The sequence below is a fragment of the Diadema antillarum genome, unplaced genomic scaffold, assembly GCF_040938485.1.
Source record: "Diadema antillarum isolate AM-2024a unplaced genomic scaffold, OU_Dant_1.0 scf00000183, whole genome shotgun sequence".
Classification (NCBI taxonomy): Eukaryota; Metazoa; Echinodermata; class Echinoidea; order Diadematoida; family Diadematidae; genus Diadema; species Diadema antillarum.
Window position 1 is genome coordinate 465,979 of NW_027271072.1, and position 27,904 is coordinate 493,882.

Genomic DNA, 27,904 nt, shown 5'->3' on the forward strand with positions numbered 1-27,904 from the left:
CGGAAGTGTTCATCCAATGAGCTTATACATTATTTTGTGCATATATACATAGTATATAAAAACAAATATCGCTTTTCTTTGGTCTAGTATATAATACGCACGTCAAAATCATTGTCCAATTTCATTTCACCTCGGCCTTCTATCTGAGATAATATAATGAAACTGAATTTTACACAAAAACATCATTGCATAATATCAAGTACACTACTAAATCATGCACATCTGTTCATCGTTGCTGTTTGTGCCACCAAGATTACACTATTCGTACTCGAATTGTATATTGACGTTTTCTGTAATATTGCTGAAAATAAATTTGATTCATGTATGAAACTAATATCTTGAAGAAAATGAAATCGAATATACAAATGAAAATGAATAGAAACAAACATTTTCAGAGCAAACTGCAACTTTGGAAATAATAATGTTCTCATTTCGATAAGTAGACTGACTCATAATATGAAACTATGAATAATAGGCCTCCTATCACTAATATTATGTTCACGTGAGACCTTTAAGTCATATTACTCCCACGTCAGAAACCTTAACATTGTAAAGCATGTATAAGTACAACCAAGGGGTTGTTTCATATCAAGTTTCCTTACATTTCCTTCTTCTCTGGGTTGGTTGTCGTCATCCTAGACGAATCCTGAGTGGTATCAATCATAGCTGTCCCCAAGGTGTTAGCATCGTTGTTCTCTTCTTCTTCTTCTTCTTCTACTGAAATATGTTCTGCCATTTTGATGAAGCCGGTTGCCTCCAAGGAACACGAAGAATGATCTGGCTCATAGAGTCAATCAAACCATGGAACTATGAACATGTCGCGTAATCGATATCCATCAACTAGTATACGGCATTCGAGATTTCTCTATAACTCTCCCTCTCTCTATTACATTTGTAGTTTACATCCCCAAATTCAAAGTGCCCCCCCCCCAAGCAATTGACGGGGTTCAAAATTTAAACCCACTTGTTCAATGTATTCTATGTCGACGCTTAAAGATATTTTTCTATAAATCATTGGGTACTGATTGTACTTATATATTACTAATTATCATTGGGTACAAAAACAAAATAGTTTCGATACGCTTGAAACGCCTGTATATTCGTAACGCAAGCGGTTTATAATCAGATACCGATGAAGCAACACAGTAGATTATTTGAGTTCCTAATGCTCTTCATTTAACAAAACTGTGATAGCTATTATATCTTTCTATTTTTGACACGACTTCAGGCTGAGAGTATGAGATATCGTTTTCCGCAGTTATTTTCAACATAACAAGTTTCATAATTCATTCACATGGTAGAAAAAGAGAGAACTTACATAATTTATATATATATATATATATATATATATATATATATATATATTACACTATATTGAAGTAGCTCCGCGTATTGGCAGTACTAGAAATAGCAATAATAAAGTCACAATAGAGGAATGCATTAAATGCCAATTGCCTTGATTTTAATTTCCGAATTTTCGGGGGCCTCCCCCTTCGTCAGGGATGACAGTGCGAATGAATTTCCACAGTGATATTAACAGTGAGGTGTTAATATCCTACTAGCACGCGCAATCTCAGTGTTTTTGTTTTTGTTTTTGTTTTTGTTTTGGTTACACTGAGATTGCGCGTGCAAGTAGGATATTAACACCTCACTGTTAATATCACACTGGAAATTCATTCGCACTGTCATCCCTGATGAAGGGGGAGTCCCCCAAAAATTCGGAAATTAAGATCAAGGCAATTGGCATTTAATGCATTCTTCTATTGTGAATATATATATATATATATATATTACACTATAGATATAGATATATGATTATGATATATAGGTCATATATATATATATATATATATATATATATATGTATATATATATGTATATATATATATATATATATATATATATATATATATACAGAGAGAGAGAGAGATGCAAGAAATGTTGTGCTAACTTTTGAACTCCAAGGTGATGGAGACATTAGTATAGGCCTACTACATAGTACATGACTAATCCAGACGTAGCTTATGCTTTCTATATATCCATTTGGTCTATATATCACATAGTCTCATCACCTGTCTGTCTAATATTCGGTTCGTCTAATTTCCATTATTCCAATTCTAATATCCATTAGTCTAATCACCATATCGTCTATTCGCACTTGGGCTACACCCACTTATAGGCTATATCCACTTTGGCAATTTATCGATTAGCCTTATAACCAGACGGGCTACTTATCAATTAGTCTACTAACCAGTTGGTCTAATGACCTAGCCTAATGCCCGAATTGGTCTAAATACCATTTAGTCTAATGTACATTTCGTCCAATGTTCACGTTGGTTAGGCCTGTGGTAATGTTTACCCGGTGGATTTCAGAATTTGCGCGGTTGCGTTTTTCCAATATGGATCTTCTTGAGATCAACCTGCGGAGTGCATGTCACAGGGAACATAATTACGCAGAATTTAGCAGCTAGCTGTTTATAAGTTTTATGTATTTTCATAGCCTATTTTCCTTTGCATGATTGCCATTGATTGCTGTACAACTTTGGAATACATGTAAGAGGTATACATCCACCGAAGAGGTTGAAGAGAGACTTTCTTTCCACCTCCCTGATGAGACTTTGTATCTGCATGTCTATGATAATTAAGTGAACCAGGGAGGAATGTGCATGCCACCTCCTGGAGTGAACATTACACCAAGGAGGTCCTACCTCCTTGCGTACAGGTAACCACACTTTCTACCCTTGTCATAGCACGTGCAACTGTAACAGCAAAACAGAGAGATAGAGTGAAAAAAAAATACACAAGGTGACGTCTATAGCTACCATGTATAGGAATATCTATTGATTTTATGAAACGCGAGTACTCAACTTTGATGTCCGGAGAACGAATGCCTTAAAAAAAAAAAAAATTACACTAAATCTTTCAACAAACCGGGTACGTGGGCACGGTACAGTCTAATGTATGAGCCAGATCTCAGGCAGTAAATACACACAATAGAACATGCAGAAATAGACAGATCAATCACAATTTATTCGGTAAATGTACCACACAAGAAAGGCACTTCAACGACAGCCAGGTCGGTAATATAAATTCTATGTATTATTTGCATGTTGTCGACGAAACAAAAGTATAAATAATCTCTATTGGAAATTAGACCAAATGAAAATTAGACTAAAAGGTGATTAGCCGAAACGGTGTTTAGACGAAATGCTAATTTTGACGAATTGGCTGGTGGACTAACTGGAAATTATACGAAATGGGAGTAGACTAACTGCCTATTAGACCTAGTGAAACATAGACCCAATCGGGCAGTAGACCAAGTGGTAATTAGCAAAAATGTTCATAGACCAAATGATAAATACTAGTAGACTAAATGTAAGTTTGACGAATCGACAATAGACTAAATGATAATAATGATTAGACGAAGTGGGAAATCCACGTAGACGAAATGACAATCAGACAGTCTAGTCATTACATGAAATGATAATTAGCCAAACTGGGTATTAGACCAAGTGAGGATTAGACCAATTGGGCATTGGACGAAATTGATAGAAGACCAAATGAGTTTAGCCGTAGTGGTGTTAGACAAACTGGGAAGTAGACCATCTGGTAATAGACCAAGTGGCAATAAACCATCACACCCCCCCCCCCCCCCCCAATCAACACACACACACACACACACACACCAAAACAAATCTTTATTTATCATTGTCTTAGATAGTTAATCACACCAAATAATTCTTACGAAGGATCCTCCACTTGAAATCAAATGCCAGTCTTACCAACCCACCCCGATTCGCCAAAAACCAAAAGCGCACATACACACACACACACACACACACACACACATACCCACATCCACGCCGATACCTCCTTCATTTCTGATGTCAATGTAACGTACAGATAATACATATAAAACATATAATAGGCCGCATGCATAAAAAGCGTCAACCGCTCGCTATAGCAACTGTTCCAAGCCCAAGCACAAAAGCCTGTGAAGTAAAAAAAAAATATATATAAAAATATATGCTCAAAGCAATTGCCCAAATCCATCTGCATAGCCTTTTGCCTGTACTCGTAACCCCACTTGCCCTGAACGAGCTGCTGCCTGCGATTTAAAAAAAAAAAAAAAAAGTCGTCACGCATGTGCGAATACAAGAACAAAGGCGGGTTTAATTTCATGTATGTGTGTTGGTTCCATGACATTTTCTCCTGTGACAATTTCATTGCTCCCATGAAATATCTGCACGCTAAGCCAAACATAAATTCTATACCCTCAAACATAACCCTATAATCCTAATCGTGATACTCACATCACAAGGAACAGTACTTGTGGTTTCACTCATATACACTCAGCAAAAAAAGAAAGTAAACACTTTTTCAAGTTTATATTTTTCATAGACTATCTGGTTAAAAATGGTGTTTATATACCATGTTAAAGGTAATTTAATTAGCTATCAACCTAGTAGGTCAATGAAAATGTTGACTTTACGCATGAGTGAACACATTCGTTTTTCTCTTCCAAGTAAAAATTGCAAAATGGACAAGTTGTTATTCAAGCGTATTTGCTCTTCCATGTGATAATGAGAACAAAAAAGACAAATTCGACACAATAGAAATGCAAATTAATTTGAAAGAATCATCCTATGATCTCAATAATGTCTCTGCAACCATCCAAAGATAAAGAAAGGCAAAAAATAATGGAGGAAAATTAAGAATCTTCTGTCAAATCGGCAGTCAAAAGACATAAGAGAAAAATTATGGCAACAAAGAAAGTTAAAGTTGAAACGTTATTCCAATTTGAGAAAATTGGAAATAATATTTGGTTCTTGAATTTGTCTCGTGCATTCTTAAATTCCTTAATTAAAAGGTAAAATGAAGAAATTCTGTCCATTTTATCACCTTTACGGCTTACTCCCTATGTCATTTAAAGATTGAATTGATGGAAAATGCTTATGTTCCACCTTCAGTGTCCCCACTATGTTTTTGTTTTGAATATAAAGAGAAACAAGGGAACGGAAACTTATTTCTGCTGTTACATTCACGTCTCTAATTGCGTTAAATTGGTCTTTTGTTATCATTGGTATCTTGGAGGGCATTTGCAAATGAATTTCAACATGTCCAATTCTGCAATTTTTACTTTTCTGCCTTGGAGGACAAAAACGAATGTGTTCACTCATGCGTAAAATTTCCCTTTGTATAAACCTATCAGGTTGATAGCCAATTAAATAAGCTTCGATATGGTGTATGACACTTTAATCTTTATCAAAATCTTCTATGAAAAATATTAACTGGAAAAAGTGTTTACTTTCTTTTTTTGCTGAGTGTATAATAGAGTGAAAATAGTGTGTTTCAATAGACCGCAAGATAGTCAGATGTGCCCCCAAGGGTCTACCTTAGGGCCTTTGTTGTTCACAATGTTTATCAATGATATTTGTCATGTCCAATTTTCCTCATCCACCAAGCAATCATTGTGTGCTGATGACACAGTAATGTTCAACAGGAGAAAGTCACTACAAGAAATTGAGGCTTCGTTACAAAACCATTTTAATCTCATTGTTAACTGGACGTATGCCAATGATATGTTTATCAATGTTGCTAAAACAAAGGTCATGTTGTGTGGGATAAGAAATAAAGAAAGAAATAAACAACCTAACATCACTTGTGACAAAGAGAGTCTGGAAACAGTTGCAACAATGAAATATTTAGGGATAATTTTAGACTCTCATTTAAGTTGGTTTAGTCACGTATATCACATTTTTGGAAAAAAGTATCCAAAACATATGCATGCCTCCGCAAAATTAAGCCCTATGTTAATCAAAAAACTCTAATTGATTTTTTTTTCTTTAATTTCATCTTTGGGTCTTAACCAATAATAAAAACTTTCTGAAGCCACCCTCACTATAATCCTGATAACATCATAACCCTTTAAATTTGATCTTTACCATTCCATATAAATTTAAAACAAATGTCATTAATCTCTGCCACTATCCACTTTGGAACCTCAAACAACGAAGAAACATAATTCAACTTAGACAAAGCATTATGTCTTAAAGCAAAAATGAACTTTTCCCATGGCAGTAAAATCTCTGTCTCCACCATCCTAAAAATCTCTTAATTTTGCTCAGTATATCTTTGTACATCAATTCTTCTCTGATCCTAAAATCCAATGAAACATACACTCCTAAAAGTCTTTTTCAGTAAGCATATTTCCCATGGGTAACCTTCCAGCCCCCCTTTTCCTTCCCAATCCTCATTACACTTATTTTTTTCAATATATACCATAAGAACATTAATTCATAAAATCCGTAAAAATGTACTGTATTCTAATAATTGACGAGTTATGTCTAACAAATAAAGTCATATCATCAGCATAACACCTGCCGAACTTCAAAACCATCAATCTGAACTCCTCTAATTACATCATCCTTGTTCACAGTCTGCGCCGAAATTTCAGTTACCATCAAAAACAAATATGTTGACAGTGGGTCACCCCGCCACAACCCTCGCTTGATATCAAAATAAGCTGTCAAACTCCCCATTCATAACACAACTACAAATTCCATTGTACATGGTTTTAAACAGAGAACAAAAGAACTTGCTTGTGCAAAAACGCAATATATGCGTATAAATGTACTGCCTGTTGTGTATGATTGTAATAAATATTGTTATATAACTCCTGTTACTATGATATCACTGTGAATTGCACACTGTATATTATTTTGTGTCTTTGTGGATCCTGATGAAGGCCTATAATAGGGCCGAAAGCTCGAACTAAATAAAGGAAACAAAATGCAAAAGCTGTATACGTCTTGACTAATGGAATACTATCTTTCGCCTGTATTCCTATATATTATGTAAAATATCCCGTGAGAGTCAATGAATATAGTTAGTAATTAAATGTTATTACATAATCCTCTCAAATTCTTGACCTCTTTGTTATTAAAAAAAATAGAATATAACATCTTGTTGAAAAACTCAATATAAACTAAGAATAAAGGACATATTTTCGCCCTATGGGCATCTAATCATTGGTTTTATCTGCAACATTTTCTGCTGGCCTAGCTCTTCCCTCTGATGTGCCGAGCGTAAGCAGAGCACTCCCTGGTTCTATCGCATAAATTAAAATAAAATGTTCATTGAAAGGAACAAGCTTGCACTCGATGGTTTTAACTCCCCTCCGCCATGGACTTAAAAGCACTGCAATTTGATTGAAGTGCAGTTTATTATTAATTTGATCCTGTTCTAACCCTCCATGAACGGAATAATAGCAGTGTAGTCTACTATGGCCTATTGTGTGACAAGTTTAATTCCAAAATGAGACGAATAGGTACGATCTGGTCATGTGTTGCGTATCTGGCGTTGTTGTACGACTATAGTGCCCCTAATACGCTGCGCACTTGTCATACAAAGATGCTTCATTTCCACCGCTGATCAACGCTGATCAATATTACTCCATTTTCCATGCATTAACTACAACGCACTTTTATTATTACAATAACACAAATAAACGGTTCGTAAACATCAGTTCTCAAACGTTGTCTTAACTTACAGCAGAGGGAAATGATGTACAAGAAAAGTGGGATGACTTACTACTTATTGCGTTGTTTCACGAGGAAGTCGAATATGACACCGAATCAGCTAATGCCTTCTAGAAAAAAAAGACCTCGGGTATATATCGTCCCATCTACGCAGTGTCGACTGCATGTACACAAAGCGTCGCTCACATAGACACCTGTCATCAACCAACTGTGAAATAAGCGGCGGAGAAGTGCTAAAAAGGGGGAGGGGAGGGGCTATTATGACACTGTACATCACAGACAGTTTTCTGTTATATTGGTATTTTACTCAGGAAAACTTGAATAATTTCGTCTGATAAGGAATTCAATTTCAACGTTTTCATAAGGTTTGTTTGTTTGTTTGTTTGTCATTTTTGTATTTTCTGAAATCAACAAAGGCATGCGTGGGGCACGCAAACCACTAATTTGTTCCGTGAAAATTGTTGGTGGATTGGACTAAGGGGTTCTTTATACTTTAACACTCTTCTCGCTTTATTCGTAACATTCAGATGGATTTTCTGGTCTTGTAATGCGGTCGTGATATATTATGCTAAACAAGGCGATATCTTAACCCTTATTGCCACATCTAAGCTCCTTCGAAACTGCCGTGGAAAACGCCGTTTTCTCTCACTCCTCGCTCATCAAATTGCATTCATCCCTATCTACCTACCCATCTCCTAGCATAACCCACTTCAGTATGTGTATATTCATGTTGCTATGACCGCATCAGACAATGATGCCTTTTCATTGGGGATTCCCCCGTTCCCGACCATACTAAGCGATGATGCCTTTTGTTGGGGGTTCCCGTTCGGAGGTGAATTTCACAATGCCAGTTTGGCGATAGCATACCAGCATATCATTAGCATCATGTCATCTATTGACTTGCAGCCAGAGTATGACATACGCCTGCTAAAGGCAATCATAGACTACTGTTCGGCTGCGACGTAACAAAGCTTAATCCAAAGTACCTTCCAGTACGTGTACCAAGGGATACAAAGAACATGCTACAGAACAAGTTTATGGTGTATCACTCATTGTAATGAAAACGCTGAATGTGCTATCGACTCTATAATACATAAGTATAATGTCGACCCTCATTACATACATTTTTAACCCTAAATATAGAGCAATAATCAAATCGATCATAAATGTAATACATTTTCATTTGACTTGATTTGGTTTCTCTACTATTAACCACGTACCAGCTTTCCAAAATTAATCATACATTGGACAAAAAGAAATAATCATATAATCCAATGTAAACACGTATACCAATCGTAAAATACAGTACATGTATGTGCAAATTAATGCTCATATACGTGAACCATAACGATTGGAAAATCGTTGATTATTCAATCAAATTATCAGGAACAAAATGCAGGAGACCGCAATCTCAAGTAGAAGTTTGATTTTGATGACGGCCTCTGAGAAAACATATCGTATTGTTTATTATGGTTTACTTGTCTTTACAAATCATGTCATACATACTAGATTCTCGCGAGGTGGGGCGAGTAGAAAATGGCTCACGTAGATTATGATTTAATTATTTTTTTCATAAACAATTTTCACATTTTCTCACTGAACAATACATCACTTCACTCCAATCTTCCAAACTTAAATTTTGTTTTAACAGTTTTATGTTCCTCTGAATTTCTTTGCGATACATTAAAACACTGGGTGGTTTAGAGCGAGATATGTCAATCTTATGAATGATAAAAATATAAATGTGGTCGGAATCTTCTGAACACATTAACCCTCCAAAAGTATCATTGCTGTTAATGTTATAAGAATATTTAATCAATCAAAGTTGAATACCGGAGTTCACGTTAACTCTGATAGGTTTGGGGGAGAAAGATTTGCGGTGACACCATGTGTATGTAGTCCTTATCCGGATCGTTGTTTGGCAGAAGAGCCTAGAAAGAGGAGAAATGAAGAGGGAAGCGACATATGGGGGTTGTGAGGAGGGCAAAAAGATGCGTTCACGTGAGAACAAAATCCATATGAATACATTAAATGAATAATCATATCTATAAGATTTGTTTAGTATCAAGAAGAAATATTTAGGTTATAATCACCCACAAAATAAATTTGCTTGTTTTCATTAGAAATCTTAATTAGGCGTGTCTCCAAATTTTCTATGAATTGGTCAAATGGTGTATTCGGCGGCCTACATCTAATCGAATGATTATACTTTGCTGTCGGGGTTATTCATTTCACGTGCGACCTGGCATATTCGGGCTACTACAGTGCGTATTAAAAAAAAGGTAATCCAACTTTGGAGGGCTACCATTCTATAATTGTCAGCTATCGAGAGCACAATGTTGGTTGTAAGGAAAGAGGAACTCTTCTTCTTTCCATTGATGCCTAATTATGTTGACATTGACAAACGTCATGTATGACTGAGCACATGAACTTCAAAGACAACAATGCCAAACTGCACTTTTTCCAAGGTTGCGAGTTATTGTGAAGGAGCAATGCATGTCTGACTGCGTAGATGAGATCTTTCAATGAAAGTGGTCAAATCATCAGGCCAGCCTGGACAATTGCAGATTCGTGTTTTAGGGTTTCTCCTAATATTTTATGGTTCATATAACCTTAATTCAACATGGCCATGTTGTCGATAACTTGGTCCTTCTTATTAAGGCGAAACCATTATCCATTGTACTCTCTTCATATTCAAGACATGGTTTGTCACTGGGAGCTTTGTGTTGAATATGAACAGAGAAAGATTGTGTGGGATGGCTTCTGTGGGAGTGACCAAGTTATTGGACAAAAGGCCATGTTAAAGGTTATGGACAACAAAATGTTAGGAGAAAACCTCAACACAAACCCTAAACACAAATCCTAAACACAAACCTGCATTAGTACAGGCAGACCAATTTGGCAACTTTCATTGACAGATCTCATCCATGCAGTGAGACATGCATTGTTCCTTCACAATAACTTGGAAAAAGTGCATTTTGTCATTGTTTTCTCTATTGTATGTATATAAATACATGTTTATATATATATATACATATATTATACGTACATACACACATACATGTCATTTGTTCCACACATTAACGAAGTGACTTGAAACATCATGGAAAATCTGTTATTACTAACCTTGTCTAGTTCGACATACACGTTTTCCTACTTTTAACCAAGTCATCACTTCGAAACCCTTTTGACACAAAGGTAATGAGAGCGTTAACTCATAGTTTAAAGTAAGAAACCGTTTATTCAATATTATGAGATACACGGCAAAATATCAAGTATCACCTCCACAACAAACTTGAAACTTAAATCGTAAGCAGCAACCTTTCACAACCTTTCATACCTTGTCATAAGAGTCAATTTAAACTGTAGCATTAAAGGCAGTAAACTAGGATTACTCCGCCTTTTCATGCAAGCACTATGTTTCCCCTGTATCGACTGGCCATTCATCTAAATGCTATGAATACATGGAAATTCGTTGCTCTCAATCTTTGGTTTTTGAGGATTGACATTATTTTGCACGAAAGAAATATCTCCTGTTATATTTTTTCTCCCTTTAAAGTAATAAGAATTGAATGGACTTTCATCGCTTGATTATGACTGTGAAATGATTCCTCAGCCAAATCAGTGACCTCTAACCTTGAGCTTATATCTCGTTAAAATCACTGTCTTTTAAGGCCCCGTCACACTACAGCGAATGTCCAACGAATGCCAAGCGAAAGCCCAACGAATTCGAAAATGTGAAGACAGTTTGCATGTCTGACGTTCTTTGAATTAATTAGCTATTCATAGGGATTCGCAGAGATACGCTGGAGATCTTGGACATGTTAAAAAAAAAAAAATCGGCTCCAGCGTATCTCTGCGAATCCCGACAAATAGCTAATGAATACAAAGAACGCCAAACATCTTCCGAACTATTCTATTCGTACCAACGGATGTGAACATATACATGTATCTTCAAATTTTCTAATTTATTTGACATTCGTTGGGCATTCGTTGGGCATTCGCTGTAGTGTGACGGGGCCTTTATAAATATATGTCCTTCGTAACGGCAATACCGTGAACTGGGCATTCCCAATTGAACTTTTACCCGGCGAAGAACATTTTTAACGACACTTATTGTCATATGACCTTAAAGGATTTCAGCCAATAATCTTGTATGCATCTTCGCTTGACATAATCATGTCTGTAGTAAATATAAAACATATTTCCCATTATTTTCTCATGACAAAGTTAACGAGATTTCGGGAGAGCGAACGAAGGTTTACGGAACCCGACACTACAGTGCCTTAAACCCCGTCAAGGATGGGGGAACTTAAATCATTTTTGTCCTCACATTGTAATACTTTTTGGTACCATCACATTCAATTCTATTCTGTACGCTAGAATATGAACATTTACCTTTATCAAAGGCAATGTAAAATACAAAAGGCATGTCTGAATGAGGCAGATTCAAGGCTTCTTGTCTATTCCACATCCAATGGGATACATATTTTTGCATTTAAACGAGTTCCTACGTACAAGTCTTCATTTGGGTCCCGCTGAGCGAAATTTCTTTTAACTGAGCGTTCTAATACAGATTTTGTTTAAAACAAAAATGAGCATGCTTTCTTGAAATAAAGAAGGTCGAATGAGCATCGTTTGAGCATTATTTTCTTTGCAATAAACAATCTAGCAGTAAGGGTAGATCATTGCGCTCTATACTTAAATACGTTAATCTTACGAATCCATAGAAATTTTTAAAGCTTTTCCTTGAGGGTTTGAAAACGGAGTATCACATAATATTTACCTCAGGTCATGATAGCATTAATCCATATTTTTATTCATTTTCACGTTTCCACTTGGCAAACTTCGGGCAAGTTTTCTTATTGAAATGAGCATGCACTCTTTTCATCAAAGAATGCATAAAAGTTGAAACTATTTTAATAATTCGATAACCTCGACCATGTACTGGGAACAATTTTGTACACGGTTATGTTCATCATTCCCGAAGTTCGTTATTTCGAAACACACAAAGTTCCTTATATCTAGATGCTTGTTAATCCGAGCATTTGTGGCGTTTTTGCAAAGGTTTGCTAGTCCACAGATTCGTTATACAAAATTGAAATAAAAATCGTTAATCCAAATATGAAAGATGTTTACTATAATCGAACCTTCGGAATTCAGGTATACGAACCTCATTTCGTTTCCGGAATTACGAACCTTCGGAATTACGAACCTCATTTCGTTTCCAGAATTACGAATCTTCGGCATAACGAACCTCATTTCATTTCGGGTCAACTTTCGGGATAGTGAACTGTCAGAGTAACGGACTGTTACCCATGTATACTGCCTTCTGTGTCCATGTTTCCTATGCTGTGGACGTTTATAACATAATATGACAAGAGCGTTCATGAAATTGGCTTTAATCCACCCGCATCCACCTGACATCGAAAGCGGTGTTTGGCAATAGCAATAGAAAAAGATTGTTAATACATTAAATGCCAAATAATGAAATCGATCCTGTCCAAAGTGTTAACTGATGGATCATTCTGGTCTACGCAAGTTCATGCTTTGTTTGAACATGACTGATGAATTCCATAAATTGTTACGTCGTGCCTAATCAACTGAGAAAGAAGAAAGGTCATGAACCCATATGCACATGATCTAACCCCGAAGTGACTTATAGGTAACGTCATATTTTCACATCCAACACTCATACTAGTTTTATATAAAACAATATGAATAGATGAATGAGTATAGTTACTTAGATTAATTACGTATGAACGTGCCATTCAAAACCTATATATGCGAGCATAGTCTAATAACATAACATTGCCTAAATCAAACGGCACATGATTGTGCATACTTCAATATATCACCCGAAAGACATGGGAAAATACATAGAAAATCCTATACGAAAGATTCAGTGTATACCATCAGCATTTTGCACATGGGTATACAGAGAAACAGTACAGAGGGTATCCTTTGACAGGTAAGATTTGTGAGCTGGTAAGACAGGTAGGGCAGATAAGAGTTGTGAGCTTTTGTTTTAATGTACTGACAGTTAGGGTATCCACACAATATAAGGAGACGGGCAAAATAAGGAACCATGCAGTTAAACAGCCATATCATAAAATCATATCTCACCCAAATATGCTCGAAACCTAAAGTTAGGTCTCAACCAAAATTATAAGATCCCTTTAAAGTCTAAAACGGATGACTTGCAATTAATTTCAGGTCTAGACTAAAAGAAGAACGTTGGAAAAAGCAATCCCGCAGAGAATTCCAAAAATTAAAAAGAAGATCATCATTGAAGCTGCCTTGTCTGGCCTCGAAGAATCCCTGTAATTGGAAAACAGTAATGATAAAGGTATCGTAAAGGGTGAGTACCAGAAAAAGAAAGTCCTCTAAAAACTTCAGATATTCACCTTGAATGTCAGTATTACTGTTTACATCTTGAAACTAAGTTTAAAAAAAAGAAATCCACGAAAGACTTCAGGTCTCCATCAAAGCAGACTGATGTTTGGATGTCATGTTGCATGAAACCCTTCTGCAAAATTTCTATTGTTACCGATGAGTTTATTGGATTCACGCACTTACACAATATTACAAACATAATCAAAGCAAATTTCTGCACAGTAATCCTGTCCGTTCCCTTTCTGCTAATAAGTGACAGCTTAAATGTATGAATTGTAAATATATGATTTCTTTGAATATTAGCTAGCATTTGTCATCCTGTCTTTATGATTAGATTATATTATCTATTTGATGTCATTTATTTGTCCATTCGTGGACTTTTAGAGGAGGCTCTGTAAGTTCACTGAAAGTAACCGCTGAAGTAAATAGAATACAGGAAAATAAGAATGGAAGTTTCGTCTGCATCTAATCTCCTGCTTAAAACATCTCGCAGCGAACCTTCATTCCAATTCATATTTATTGTCTTCAATTTGAATTTAATGGATAAGATAAAATCAAGCAAACGAAAGACTTCAATTGCATATTACAGGAACAGAAAGAAAAGAAAACGCATTATGAAGGTGTCGTATGTTTTTTCCTTTCAGGTTGATACATTTTTCTCCTTACAGTTAAGAAACTTACCCATGTGTGTTCAGACTGTTTCACTGAAGGAAGCGTTTTAATTTCTAAATGATTTCTCGACAGTTATATCTTTCTTCTTCAAAAATTCCCGACAAAAAAAAGAAACAAAAAAGATGATTCAATGCGAATGACCTTCAAACAATGCAAATAACCTTAAAATATTTCATAACTTCTTCACAATGAATACAACAGTCAATTTTTTCTTTAAATCATGATGATATTTTGATCTTACTTCGGTCCGTCCATCATGAGCACAGTCTTCAGGTAGCCATTGGACAAGGAAAAAATAATAACCAGAAAGATGTATAGACCATCGTTGTGGATGAGTACCGGAGTTTTCCTCGAGTCAGGTCGGAAGTTGCAGAAGACGAACAAGGGTATGAACACCCCACGCAAGGCCACAAATGGTAGTATGCAATATTGACTTCTCTGTAAGACCGTAAGACAATTATACCAAAATATTCATTAAACAGCATTGGGCAATACAGCATGTTCACTCTTAATCAGTATTAAGAATGTTCACTCTTAATCAGTATTGCGGTCCGGAGGTGATGTCATAAACCCTCAATTGAACTTTGAATTCTCTCTCCCTGAAGTATTTCAAGCCAATTAATCTCGTGTCGTATACATGCAGGCAGTTGAATCGATCGCTCTGACAAGTTTAGTGAAACGGTCACCTCGACCATGATTTTAATATCGAGTTAATTTGATAGTTTGTTTGTTTGTTTGTTTGTTTGTTTTTGCGCTACGTTATCATAGCACTTTTGTCCTGGCAACTATGAGTATTTCCATCCACACATGGAGAAACAATCTCTCCTTGTAAGATCAAAGAAAATAGTTTGAAATTTGTTTAAAAAATGACCCTTCTATCTCAAAAGATTAACATACCAACCGTTTTCTCGAACCACATTTGATAAATATCTTAGTCAAAAAGACTTTTGAGATAAGATTGTACCCCGCTAACAATCAATCTCCATGAATCTATCCCAAGGCATTGTCCCTCAAACTACGAAAATCACAACATGCAGTATAATGATTTTGCTAGAACGACAATAGAAAAAAAAAATGTTGGCTACTATGCTTACCCATGTGAACCATTTCGGCGGGAGACTGCCCACACAGTCGCATAAATTGAAAGTGAAGAAGCACACGAGAGGCACGAAGTAATCTCGGACAAACTCGGACGGTTCGGCAGCTACCGAAGGGATTTCCGACAAGATTACGGGGAAGACCGAAAGGGTGACGAAGAAGGTGTACCATACGGCCAAGGCGTGCCACTTTATCTGCGTTGTGAATTATGTGCATGTGAGAGAGGTTGAAAGTGAATGAGAGTGAGTGTGTGTATGTGTGTGTGTGTTTAAATGCCCTCATAGGTATTAGAATAGGTGCAAGCGCGATTTCAATGATTGCGCACCATTCAGATTATGATATTGGTATGTTTTGTGTCGGGCGGGTTAATTAAAAAAAAATATATAATTATATTTTGATGAGAAAACAGAAATAAAGAATTTCTAATGGGATTATGTTGTTAAGCGTTCATGATAGCATGCAGCAATGCTTCAGCAGCCATGGATTTATCAATACGAGTCGAAAGACAAGAAAAGATGTTTGAGAACTGAATTCTTATCAGTCACACTTGCAAGACACTCTTTAAACACATTTTACACATTGGCAGAATATTCTATAAAAAGTGGTAATTTTGGTTATAAGAAACGACATTCATTTTTTTCATGTATTTTTTCAACCGGAACATTCTCATGATTAATATGTTTGTGTGTCACGCAGATGTCAGAAAAAAATTATCCTAGCCCTGGCAGTCTATTATGTGCTGTTCATACCTGGATGCCCTTTGACTTGATGATGCATGAAAATCGCAAATCGAATATTTTTTCATGTACACGTTACAATAACACAATTGTTAAATAAAATTTGAGCAGGGTTGAGAAGAAAACTTTAAAATTTTCGTTCATTTCCAAATTCCCCAAAGGTCTTTAATCTTTCACGACTTTTTTTCTTTGTATACGATAAGATTTCGTTTATAAGCTGCTTCACAATTTCGTAGACGATTTTGACTTGAGGCAGGATTCCAGCGGGGTCATCAAAATGCACAGAATTACAGAATGCAGCTGCTCGTGTAGTGACCCTCTCCAACAAACACAGTCACACTACGCTAGTTCCGAAATAACTTCATTGGCTGCCTGTAGACAGACACTTTATTTTCAAGATTTTTTTTTGTCCTTATTTCACTGTTCCTCAGTATAACATTGGCCTGGTAAACCAATACATTCCGTCTAGACTCTTACGTTCTCAGAGCTCTGGCCTCCTTGTTATTCCTAGGGAGCATACAAAGTTGGGTGGGGGGGGGGGGGGAGAACGATTGCTCGCGCTGGATCTACTCTACAGAACTCACTCCCTCAATTACTGATCAAGAATAGTGATTCTACTGAAGCAGTCAAAATAATCTCAAGAAGCATTTCTTTAACTTGGCTTACAATATTTGTTATAGAGCATTTAACTAGTAGATGGAATTGGCAACTTAAAATTTGATGTATCATTATTACTACTAATATTTTTATCATATTATAACAACAAAACTGGCAAACTTTCGTGTTGAGTTAACGAAAAAAAAAACATTACAAACAAAGCATTGTCAATGACAAGAATACGACAGATTCTTACATTTTTGAAAACTCCCCAGAGCAGCTTGCAAGTGTCTTTGAAAGACATGGAATCTTCTGTTTTCTCCTCTTTCTGAGAAAGGCATGCCCGGATGATCTTCTGTTTGCGAGAGGAAATAAAATCACTTTTATATATAGAGAGAGCACAAAATATATATTACGTTACAATTATAATTTCTATACTAATTTTTGGTTGTAGCAATATAAAAACTCTGCTAAGTGTAACACATGCACTTCATGTGGTATAGAAGACTCCTGCATGCAAAGAGCAGGGACCACGCAATAGCTTTGACGCAGAAAACAACTATTTCATTTAGATTCCTTGTACCATAATTGTGGAAAATCAACTGAGGACATACTAAACATTGTTAGAACACGACCGAATAGTCCTTAAGTCACAGAAACCCCGTTTCTTTGGATAGGAAGCTTCTCAATCATAATGTTACTACACTGTATTTACTGTCATTATTTCTCTTCATTTGACTCTTTATATAAAATTGTGTGACTCGGTTGCAGAAATATCAATATGTTTAGAAGATAAAGTTTTGTGTGAGGAATTTTGTGAAAATTTCAACCTACTTTTATTCACATTTATCAAATATTGCCACTTTCTTCTGACCTTTCCTCAATAGGATTAAACTTGCCATGAATGACAAGATGGTAGTTTCTCCGACAAAATTAAGAAGTGGCATATAAAAACTCTCTCGCATGATTTATTTTGCTCGACATATCCACTGAAGGAGGGGATGGGGCAAAGTCATTACTTCTACAAGAGTGTTTTTCTGATTCTTTTTCAGGTGTGATCTTTTTATGCATTTCACTGTTCTTGCACCCGATATTTTGATAGTATTCAACCTAACCCTGATCATTTCTTTTTTTTTAGACGGGGTTTCTCGGGAAACAGAAACTACGTAACATGTATGAAGAAGGGATACATCAATTTCATGTTAATCCCCAGTTTGTTTGTTTGTTTGTTTTTTAATTTGAAATCACGATACAGGCCATTTGTCAAAACAGAGGTACTCAGTATCTTTTCTATTAAACAGGATAGTCTGTAGAAGTGTTAAAACAGGAGTAGACCATCTCTTTAATTATTCAGTCTCTCTAGTCTAATAACCAGTAATGATTCTGGAATTCAGTCTCTCTAGTCTAATAACCAGTAATGATTCTGGAATTATTGGCTTATACAGATATTATGATATTCTTTTTTTTTACTGTGAATGAAAAAAGACCGCATACAGAAAGAACCTCACACCTCACCTTTTGCTTTATGAAACGTATTTGTGGTGAAGCGACAAATGAAAACTTTTCACAGGTAGACACATTTCAACTGGTCAAACATCTTTCCGACATCATTCTTTTTGATAGGAGTGATATTTTTGCTGGTGCTACGTAACATTACCATTCTGACTAGCCACAGAAAGGAAACAACGCAGCCAAAGAGAACTATCACTGCACACACGAAGAGACCAATAGCTGCTTCACGCAAACTTCCTTGACCTGCACCATGGAAAAAGAAAAATGATTTTATTTAATTCAGATATCACTAAAATTGCCCAGTTTCTTCTGTGCTGCAAGGGGAACCATGTACGACCCATCACCCGTATACTCCCATGCCGATATATTTGTTTTTTGTTTTAATTTTGTTTCGCTTTTTTCCCCTTACAGTCAAGAATTTTTACACACCTACCAACTCATTGAAACATTATTTACATATGCACGCACACATATCCTCATGCACACAATAACCTCGTATAAATGATATTGTGTATATGCATAAAGGACGTGTTATCTATCTCTTCAATAATTTGAATCAGTCTCTCATTCAATCCAGACACGGTATGGTTTTTCATTCAGATTACCTACATGTATACCATATTTAGAAAAGATTTGTTTTCTACCCTTTATCTTTAAGCGAAAAAAAAAGACCAGTTGAGTTAGAGGAGATATGTCTGGTCGCTAATTAAACCCTTCTCAAAGTCTCAAAGTAAAATGAACTTGGCTTGGAGGTTCTCCTGCGGTGCCCAGTCACAACCTCTTATATCGAAGACATAAGCGTAGTATAACAGATAGGTCCGAATCAGCTAGGGCCACCTCAAAAATTCAAGAGAAGGTAATGGTGCACCTGTGAATCTCAAACTCAGGTGTCCTTACCATGGTTTGCATTCATACACTTACCTGCTTTCAGAGACAACATGGATGCGATAGCTACAACGGTTCCCCCAGCCGCCTAGGGAATATGATAAGATAGGAAAAAAGTGAAATAAAAACAACATCAACAGCATAGTATTCTAGCAATCTCTTGTCGTAATGCCTTATCGTATTAATATGGCAAGTATGTAACAAAACTTTTTCAAAACTTAAACGAAATTACATTTGGATAATAAAAGCGCAAGTGGCAAAGATTCATCGATATATTATTTTATGCTCGAAAATGGAAGAGCAGTTGGATCAACTATAAGAAACTTTTATGAGGTCAAGACAGAGCTTCCACAGCACTTTAGCAATACATCTAGACTGAATAGCAATTATGGGAGCCGTCATGTCAAAGTCAAACCATGTGCATTTTTACCTTAATAATCTACAAGATTTGACACCATTAATCAAAGACAGTTCATTTACCTGTCCCACGAAATAACTTTGAATAGAAGGGCCCTGAAGGTCGTCTTGAAGCCGACCAGCCATCGCCAGGATTCCAGATTGGAACACAGCGGAAGAAACTGTATACGAAGCAGATTTAGAAATAATCATCACTAATTCGATGATATATATATTCTTTTCATAAAAGTTGTTTTAAAAAGTCAACAAGTTATCAACGACGTGTTGCTAAATCGTTGCGACCTTTTGAAATCGGGAAATCAAGTTGAGGCTTTCAATTGTCAAGTGACTCTCAAATCATCTTAGTAGTAGCCTATATAGCATTCATTTATTTCTGGTTTGAATTTTAGGGAGTTTTTTTTTTTTCTTGATAACGTTACTATCCTGGAAAAAGGAACAGTAGTTTCTTCAGTTCAAAGAGACAAAATAAGATAAGTAATTTCTTAAATGGAAAGGGATTTTTAATTTTCAGTATCTTCTATAATATATTTAATCCAATGCCTTTACAGCAATTCCTAATCTCAATCACTTGAGTACAAACTCTGTACCCGGTATGACCAATGAATTTATAGAGTTGTCTAAAACTTGGTTATACATTAGTGAGTACAGGGTTTCAGAATTTATGGTAACTGGGATGAACAACCAGAATGTTTTCAAAATTCGTAACAAATAACAATGAGCAAGAAACCTAAGAATACATGACTATATAGGTGCTAAAGGAAGTAGAACAAAAGGAGAAAGCATGCAAAACTTGTACATAAGTGGACTTGTTCGGGAAGTGGTATTGTGATGGAATTACATAGCTACATTACTGGAATGTGTGAGCTTCAATGTTATCACCCTTGTTCAGTGTATTATGTTTTGCCATGGGTGTTTTTGTACCATGGATTTATGTACTATTTAATGTAAGATTAGATAAATTGTCTGTAACACTCTTTTAAAGTTTATAAATGACATTTCCATTTCTGATCGGGAGGCTAAGTTTCAAAGTGCATTTTAAGGCTTCCTTTAAATTGCGCCAATTTGGCCAGAACGACAACAGAGGAAAAACAGTATTCTTAATATGTGTGTATATGTATACATATATATATATATATATATATATATATATATATATATACACACTATATACATATATACATATATATGATATACATCACATTAAGTAAGTTCTTACCACTGAAGACCAATATGGTGAACATGGTAATCACGAAAAATGTTCCTGGCCCTGTGAGAAAGACAACATAGGAGAGAGTTATCCCATTAAAGAGGAAATCCACCCAAAAATGAGTAAAGTCTAAAAGAAGAGAAAAATTCCCTACAGAACATTCCAAATATAAAAACAAATGACAAGAAATAAGGAAGTTATGACATAGTCCTTATGAATATTCAAATGATCAAGTTAATTATCTCATGTCCTCATAATTTTCCTGTATAGATTACGAAATTCGGAAAAAGGTAAAACCACATTCGCATACCAAAATATATCAGAGTTACAATTTGTTACAATCTTTGTGTGGTTGTAAAGCTAGTTCATACAACTAAAATATTAGATTTTTGTCAATTTTGTATTATGACTTTTTGAGAGCATGATGTCATCAGTTTGCTGATTTAAATATTCATATGGAGTGGTCAAGACGTGTCCCCCCCCCCCCCAAAAAAAAAAATAAAATTTAAAATGTCATAACTTTCTCTTTTTTTTTGCACGAGTTTTGTCATTTTTGCATTGCTCTACAGGGATTCTTTTTTCTCTCTTTCTTATGAATTTGAAAGAAAAGACAGATTGGATTTCTTCTTTAAAAAATGGTAAGTCACGATACAATAACGAGCTCGGAAAGGCATGTGTCAATAGAAAAATATACAAATACATATATATATATATACGTATAAGGATTGACTTACAACGCTTCTGCCACTGAAGTCGCACACGTCATTAAGAAAAATTCAATACTGAAATCTGAACATAATTATGATCAGAACTTTTTACTGTAGTATTTTTTTTACTAAAACTGTATTTTACACTTGAAAACATTGTGCGTTAAAAAAAAAACCTCATGCAAGAACGAAATATTATTATGCATCTGAGAGGTTTGAAATGAAGCATATATAGAATAAACCAGTAGGTTATTTGTTCAATGCTAAAAATGAATAAAGTAGAATCAAAGACAAAGGATAAGATAAGAAAGTGATCGAAATTTCCTAACGCATTCGAGAAAGATATTTCGATTGATATAACAACAAACGCATATTACATAAGGTGATGGTATCATCGGACCACCGTCTTACTCACATTGCGAAGAATCAACTACTGCTAGAATCACAGTGATGAGAAAGCTCACGCCCATGACTACTGCACTCGTCAATGTTGCCATCTGTGAATGCCTTTAAATGAATCATAACAGTTGATTACGAAATCATAACAATTTATTACGAAATGAATAATTCGCTTTGCCTTCGTAACACACGGCACCGTCAATGAGAATTATGGTGTTTATAAGTCATCAAGTCGTGCATGTTTATGTCAAAGACATTATACATTATACGCATGCATATGATAATAATGATTCATATAATGTTCAATATATAAATACATGTTATATTGGCCTATATTTATCAATTTATTTATCTATCTACTTATCTATCTATCTATTCATTACATTCAACTTATTTCCATAACTTTATGTAGATCTGTGGCTAAAAGTCTTGCAATAAATTTTCCCCATTTGGGGAATATGAACTCATATATTAAATAAATCATTACAGATATATAAAATGATATATCGTCGCCTGATTTACTGCGTCACGAGTAAGAAAGTAGTCATATTTGAGTGACAAGGAGAGTGCAGCTCAAAGAAAATTCTTCAAGTGCTTTGAAAACTCTCTACAGCTGACCCACTCAATGTTTAACCTAAAAACTTCGTCTGCAATTGGCGATCGATATATCGAGTGTTATGCGGAATTACTCCTCTGGCGAAATCTGATTTTTTAAAACATAAAGCAGTGAAAACAAAAGCAGAATAACTCAAATTCTATTTCGATCTTCCTGAAACACCTGACTTACTTGGGTTCGTAAGACGCAGTAAAGTCTTCATTGTAAGTTATGTCATACTGAATTGCGACAATAAGTGTCTACAATTGCAAGGAGAACTGGGAACAACTGAAAAGTATACTTACTTTTTGGGGATGTAGAGAGCCATGAAGAGAGCAATGATATACGGAATGTAATTTGCATATCCGACGTACACAGTGAACTTGTTTTTGTAGTCCACGTCATCGCTCACGTTGGCGAATTTGTAGTCCTTAAAGTACTGTACAAATTAAAATGATTTAATTGCTTTTGTTATCTCTAATCCACTTAATCTCTAGGCTCCACAATGAAAATCAATTTAACATTCGAAGATGTTTGATTTCAGTATAAAGAGAATAGCAAATGGTATTCTCAATTAGGAGCTGTCAGGTTGACTGAAATACTTTTACTTAATATATTACGCTGAATTAATCGACTGGTTTGATCTGCTTTTACACAATGACTCTGTCGAATTCTCTCATATGCAATATCTTAAGTAATTTGAGCACTACGAAGAGTTAGAAAATTGTAATTATGAACTCCGGCATTTATTACTATCATCTTCGACGTACTAGTAGGTGACAGTCGATATCTCAGCATCACGTTTGCTTTTGTCCTAGCTGTTATTTCTTGTGTACTATGACTATGTTCATGAGACGTTTCGTCTTTAATCGACAATATAAATTGTTATCATTATGTCATTATACATATACCACAATATACAATGCATAATATTTGATAAACGGAATATTATTTCTCCCTTCTCTTGGTAATAATCGGTGCGTGCATGGTGCTTTCAGAAAGATCATCTAATTATCTTGACAATAAACTATATAACTGGGAAAAGCCAGTATTAAAAAAGAATGTGATAGGGTCTGAATTGAAAAGTTGGAAAATGCACACCAGTGACCATAAAGATTCGATAAAGAACATATTTTTTTATGAGTTATGTCTTTTGCTCTCAGGTGGTCAACCATGAATGCAAATTTCAATAAACTATTCTGAATTTAACATTCAAGCATATAGTGATGCCATGCCAGGCAATGTTGACAGCTCATTTTGTTTTTGGCTGTTCATCATGCCGTGTGTAAGTAATTTTCAAAAGGCCCGGTCAAAAGGGTAAATCCAAGGATGCGCCAATCAAAAAGATGTGGAAGATTATTGCTGAGATAAGAGAGAAGTAATCGATGAAACTCAGATTTCCAAGCTCTTTTGGGGACTGTATTTATCATATACATACATGGGGCCTATGTGTTGTATATATATATGTGTGTGTGTGTGTGTGTGTGTGTGCGTGTGCTTATGTTGTCATCATCACCATCATTTATTATCACTGAAATAACTTACGTTAATGACATTTTCTCCGTTTTCCATCTGAAATTGTCAAATAATGTAATTGTTCATTAAAGGACAAGTTCACCTTCATAAACATAAGGATTGAGAAAATGCAACAATATTAGTAGAACACATCAGTGAAAGTTTGAGGAAAATTGGACAATCGATGCAAAAGTTATGAATTTTTTGAATTTTTGTGTTGGAACCGCTGGATGAGGAGACTACTACAGCTTGTGAGTCATATGCGTACAACAGTATAAATAAAATGTAAAAGAAAATTCAACATATTTTCACTTTTTTCGCATAATAAAAGAGCACTTGACTTGCCTCTTTCTAAAGGCAGGGGGAATGATATTACCCATAACATTTTGTCGGTAACGAGTCAGGGGAATGTGTACTTTTTTCAAAAGATGGAATTTTGTGAAATTTTCTTTATATTTTCCTTATATTGTTGTACGCATGTGACATCTAAGTTATTCATACACTGCAGTAGTCTTCTCATCCAGCGGGTACTGCACAAAAACTTCAAAAATTCATAACTTTTGAACGGATTGTCTGATTTTCCTCAAACTTTCAATGATGTGTTCTACTAATATTGCTACATTCTCTCAATCCTTATGTTTATGAAGGTGAACTTGTCCTTTAAAACAAGAACTTAACGTAAAAACAACATAAATACATGCATAATTATGAAAGTGCCTATAATAATTATCAAAAATAACTTTGTAGGACTTACATGCAGAGGTTTCAGTTAAAAACCACAACATACCGGTGCAGCTGTAATGAAACTGTTCCAAGGAAAGAGAGTACCGATGCCAAACAGAGCGAAAATACATTGCACAAGAGATCTGTGAACAAAATGACGGGACAAGAACATGTAATGAAAACACATACTATATCGCATGCACGAACGCACTCATCCAATGCGCAGACCACAACGTAATGACGAATCCTTGAAATAATGTTCCTGTTGATTGCATATGAAATAAAAAGCCACGAATCGTTACATATCTCCAGGAATATGATAAACACTTCTGTGTTACGAATGATTTGAGAGCGGTAAACGGTCATTTTACAGATTGAGACACGGAAAGCGATCAAACTCCCGCATTTACACACGTCACTCGAGCTTCGATGATATTAAACAGTAAATGATGTGTTATCTTCTAAACTTCCTATAGTGAACTAAACGCTTTCCATCTACGAATGTGATTGAAAGAAAAATATATATATATACATATGTATATACATTTATATAAATATTATATATATACTCCTAGATGGGTCATTTGGAAGACATTTCCATTCGTTTTATATGCAAATTTGTTATATACATGTTCAATGGCAGTTTACGCAATGGAGACACGAAAATTGTCTCCTTAATGACCAGTTGTCTCCCTAATGAAGACACTTCCCCCCATTATGTCTCCCTAAGGTGCCATCTAGATATATTATATATATATATATATATATATATATATATAATTGCTCCGCGTAATGGCAGTACTAGATATAGCAATAATGTCACAATAATAGGGAAATGCATTACTAATGCCAATTGCCTTGATTTTAATTCAAAATCAAGGCAATTTGCATTTAATGTATTCCTCTCATTATCATTGCTATGTATATATGATCATACATATACACATATATGTATATATATATATATGTACATATATATATATATATATATATATATATATATAATTATTAGATATGAGTTGTATAATTATATTTTGCATCCCTGCCAATCTCCCCTAAATTATATTGATGATACAAGATTATTGCATAATATCAAGTACACTGCTCACACATCTGTTCATCCTTACTGCATGTACCACCAAGATGACACATTTATTCGTACTCGTATCTAAACTTTACAGAGCAAACTGCAACCTCGGCAACAATAATGTTCTTATTTTGCTGTGTAGACTGTGACTCACCATGATATAATGAATTTATATTGCGTTCACTTTAGATTTTGAAGTCTTTTCCACTTTTTGTCTCATCGTAGTTATTTTTGTATTCACTACCACGTGCAAACAAGGGGTTGTTTCATGTCAAGTTTTCCTTACTTTTTCCACTTTTTCGGGTGGGTTGTCGTCATCCTAGATGAATCCTGAGTGGTATCAAGCATAGCTGTCCCCGAGGTATTAGCATCGTTGTTCCCTTCCGCATCTGCCATTTTGATGAAGCCGTTTCCTTTCAACGAACACGAAAAATGATCTGGCTCAGAGTATCAAGTAAATCATGGAGCTCTGAACATGTCGTTGAGATTTTTTTTTTTACACATCTTCAATTTGAAAGCATGTAATATCATTATCTACAGTTTTTATCAACATATCATACTTAGTATCATTCATTTACCACGGCAGAAAACGAGAGAAATTTATAAAAAGGGAAAGCAATAGGTAGGGTATATTAGGTATATTATCGCATGAAACTGTGTAAAATCAGCACGACTGCAAAGGAACGGGCAGAGGAAGCGTGATCGTTGTGATATTATTTCGCAAGTCAGTATATAAGTGTAAAATGTCACTATTTAGGGTTCTCAAACTATCGACAACAACTATATGACTATGGCTAAGAGTTAAGTGATCGTAGTTGCAACTGCTTTGCTTCTTCCAATAATTTATAGGACTCCTCCCACCTTTTATCAGGACCACTTTGTTTAGTTTGGTTTTGTACTTAGAATATCTCAGCCACTTAAACATTTATTTTCATCGAATAAAATCAAATTTGTAATTTCTCTTAGAATTGCATGCTCATTAAAATTTCATAGAAGTTGTTTATGATTATCTCACAAAAATTTAGAACCTAAATCCCCATGTCAACCAAAACTATTTAGAGGCCTATACCATCCCTCTAATCTACATACTTTTCTTCAGGCCTCTTCCCGCCGATGTGCCCATGCAGGGTAAAAGCAGAGTGCTCCCTGATTTAAAATTCCAGGGTGTGTTCATTCGTTTGTCGGTTTCGGATTTGTTTCATGTGGCCACTATAATGAAAGCAGTTATATGATTATTAAGAGGAGCAAGCTACACTCAGCGGCTTTAAGTTCCCTCCGACCTATTCCGCCATGGACTTGAAATCAATCCAATTTGAGGTGCGGTGATATCATTCAATTTGCTCCTGTTCTATCTCTCTTTGAATGGAATTATAGCACGATTGCTTTTACTACGGCAGGTTGTGGGAAAGTTCAAATCCAAAATGAGACAAGCTATAGGCAAGATCTGGTCATGTCTATGAGTTGCGTTTCTGGAGCTGTTGTAAGACTATCGTACCCACAATACGCTGCAAGCTTGTGATATGAAGATACTCCCATTGATGTCGTGACATTTTCACCGCGGATCAACGCTGATCAACATTACTCCACAACCTTGCATTATTAACTACAACGCACATTCATTCATACACGGTTCGTGAACACCAGTTCTCAAACGTTCTTTCAACGTATAGCACAGGGAAATAATGTAAAAGAAAATTGTGATGACTTACTGCTTATTACGGTGTTTCACGACGAAGTCGAATATGACACTAAACCAGCTAATTATGCCCTCCAGAAAAAATATCCATCTCAGGCACAGTATAATAGTCCTCTCTAC

The 27,904-nt window shown here is 35.5% G+C and overlaps 1 protein-coding gene across 1 annotated transcript; it reads right to left on the reverse strand.

Moving 5' to 3' along the window:
- Positions 1-598: 598 nt before the first annotated feature.
- LOC139723223 (equilibrative nucleoside transporter 3-like) lies at positions 599-27,904 on the reverse strand. The gene is made up of 11 exons (XM_071634482.1): positions 27,798-27,904; positions 26,375-26,501; positions 25,066-25,144; positions 23,069-23,202; positions 22,185-22,276; positions 21,072-21,122; positions 19,919-20,016; positions 19,475-19,526; positions 18,699-18,796; positions 15,704-15,901; positions 599-754 (listed from the first exon to the last, which is right to left on the reverse strand). The coding sequence occupies exons 2-11, from the start codon at positions 26,482-26,484 to the stop codon at positions 599-601; spliced, it is 1,068 nt and encodes a 355-aa protein (XP_071490583.1). The 5' UTR covers positions 26,485-26,501; positions 27,798-27,904.

Coding starts and splice junctions, on each gene's coding strand:
- LOC139723223 (XM_071634482.1), bottom strand. CDS start 26,484: ATGGCAGATGCGGAAGGGAACAACGATGCTAATACCTCGGGGACAGCT. Junction 25,145..26,374: donor CACCCGAAAAAGTGGAAAAA/GTAAGGAAAACT, acceptor TTTTGTTCACAG/ATCTCTTGTGCAATGTATTT. Junction 18,797..19,474: donor CATGTTGTCTCTGAAAGCAG/GTAAGTGTATGA, acceptor TCCATGGTGCAG/GTCAAGGAAGTTTGCGTGAA.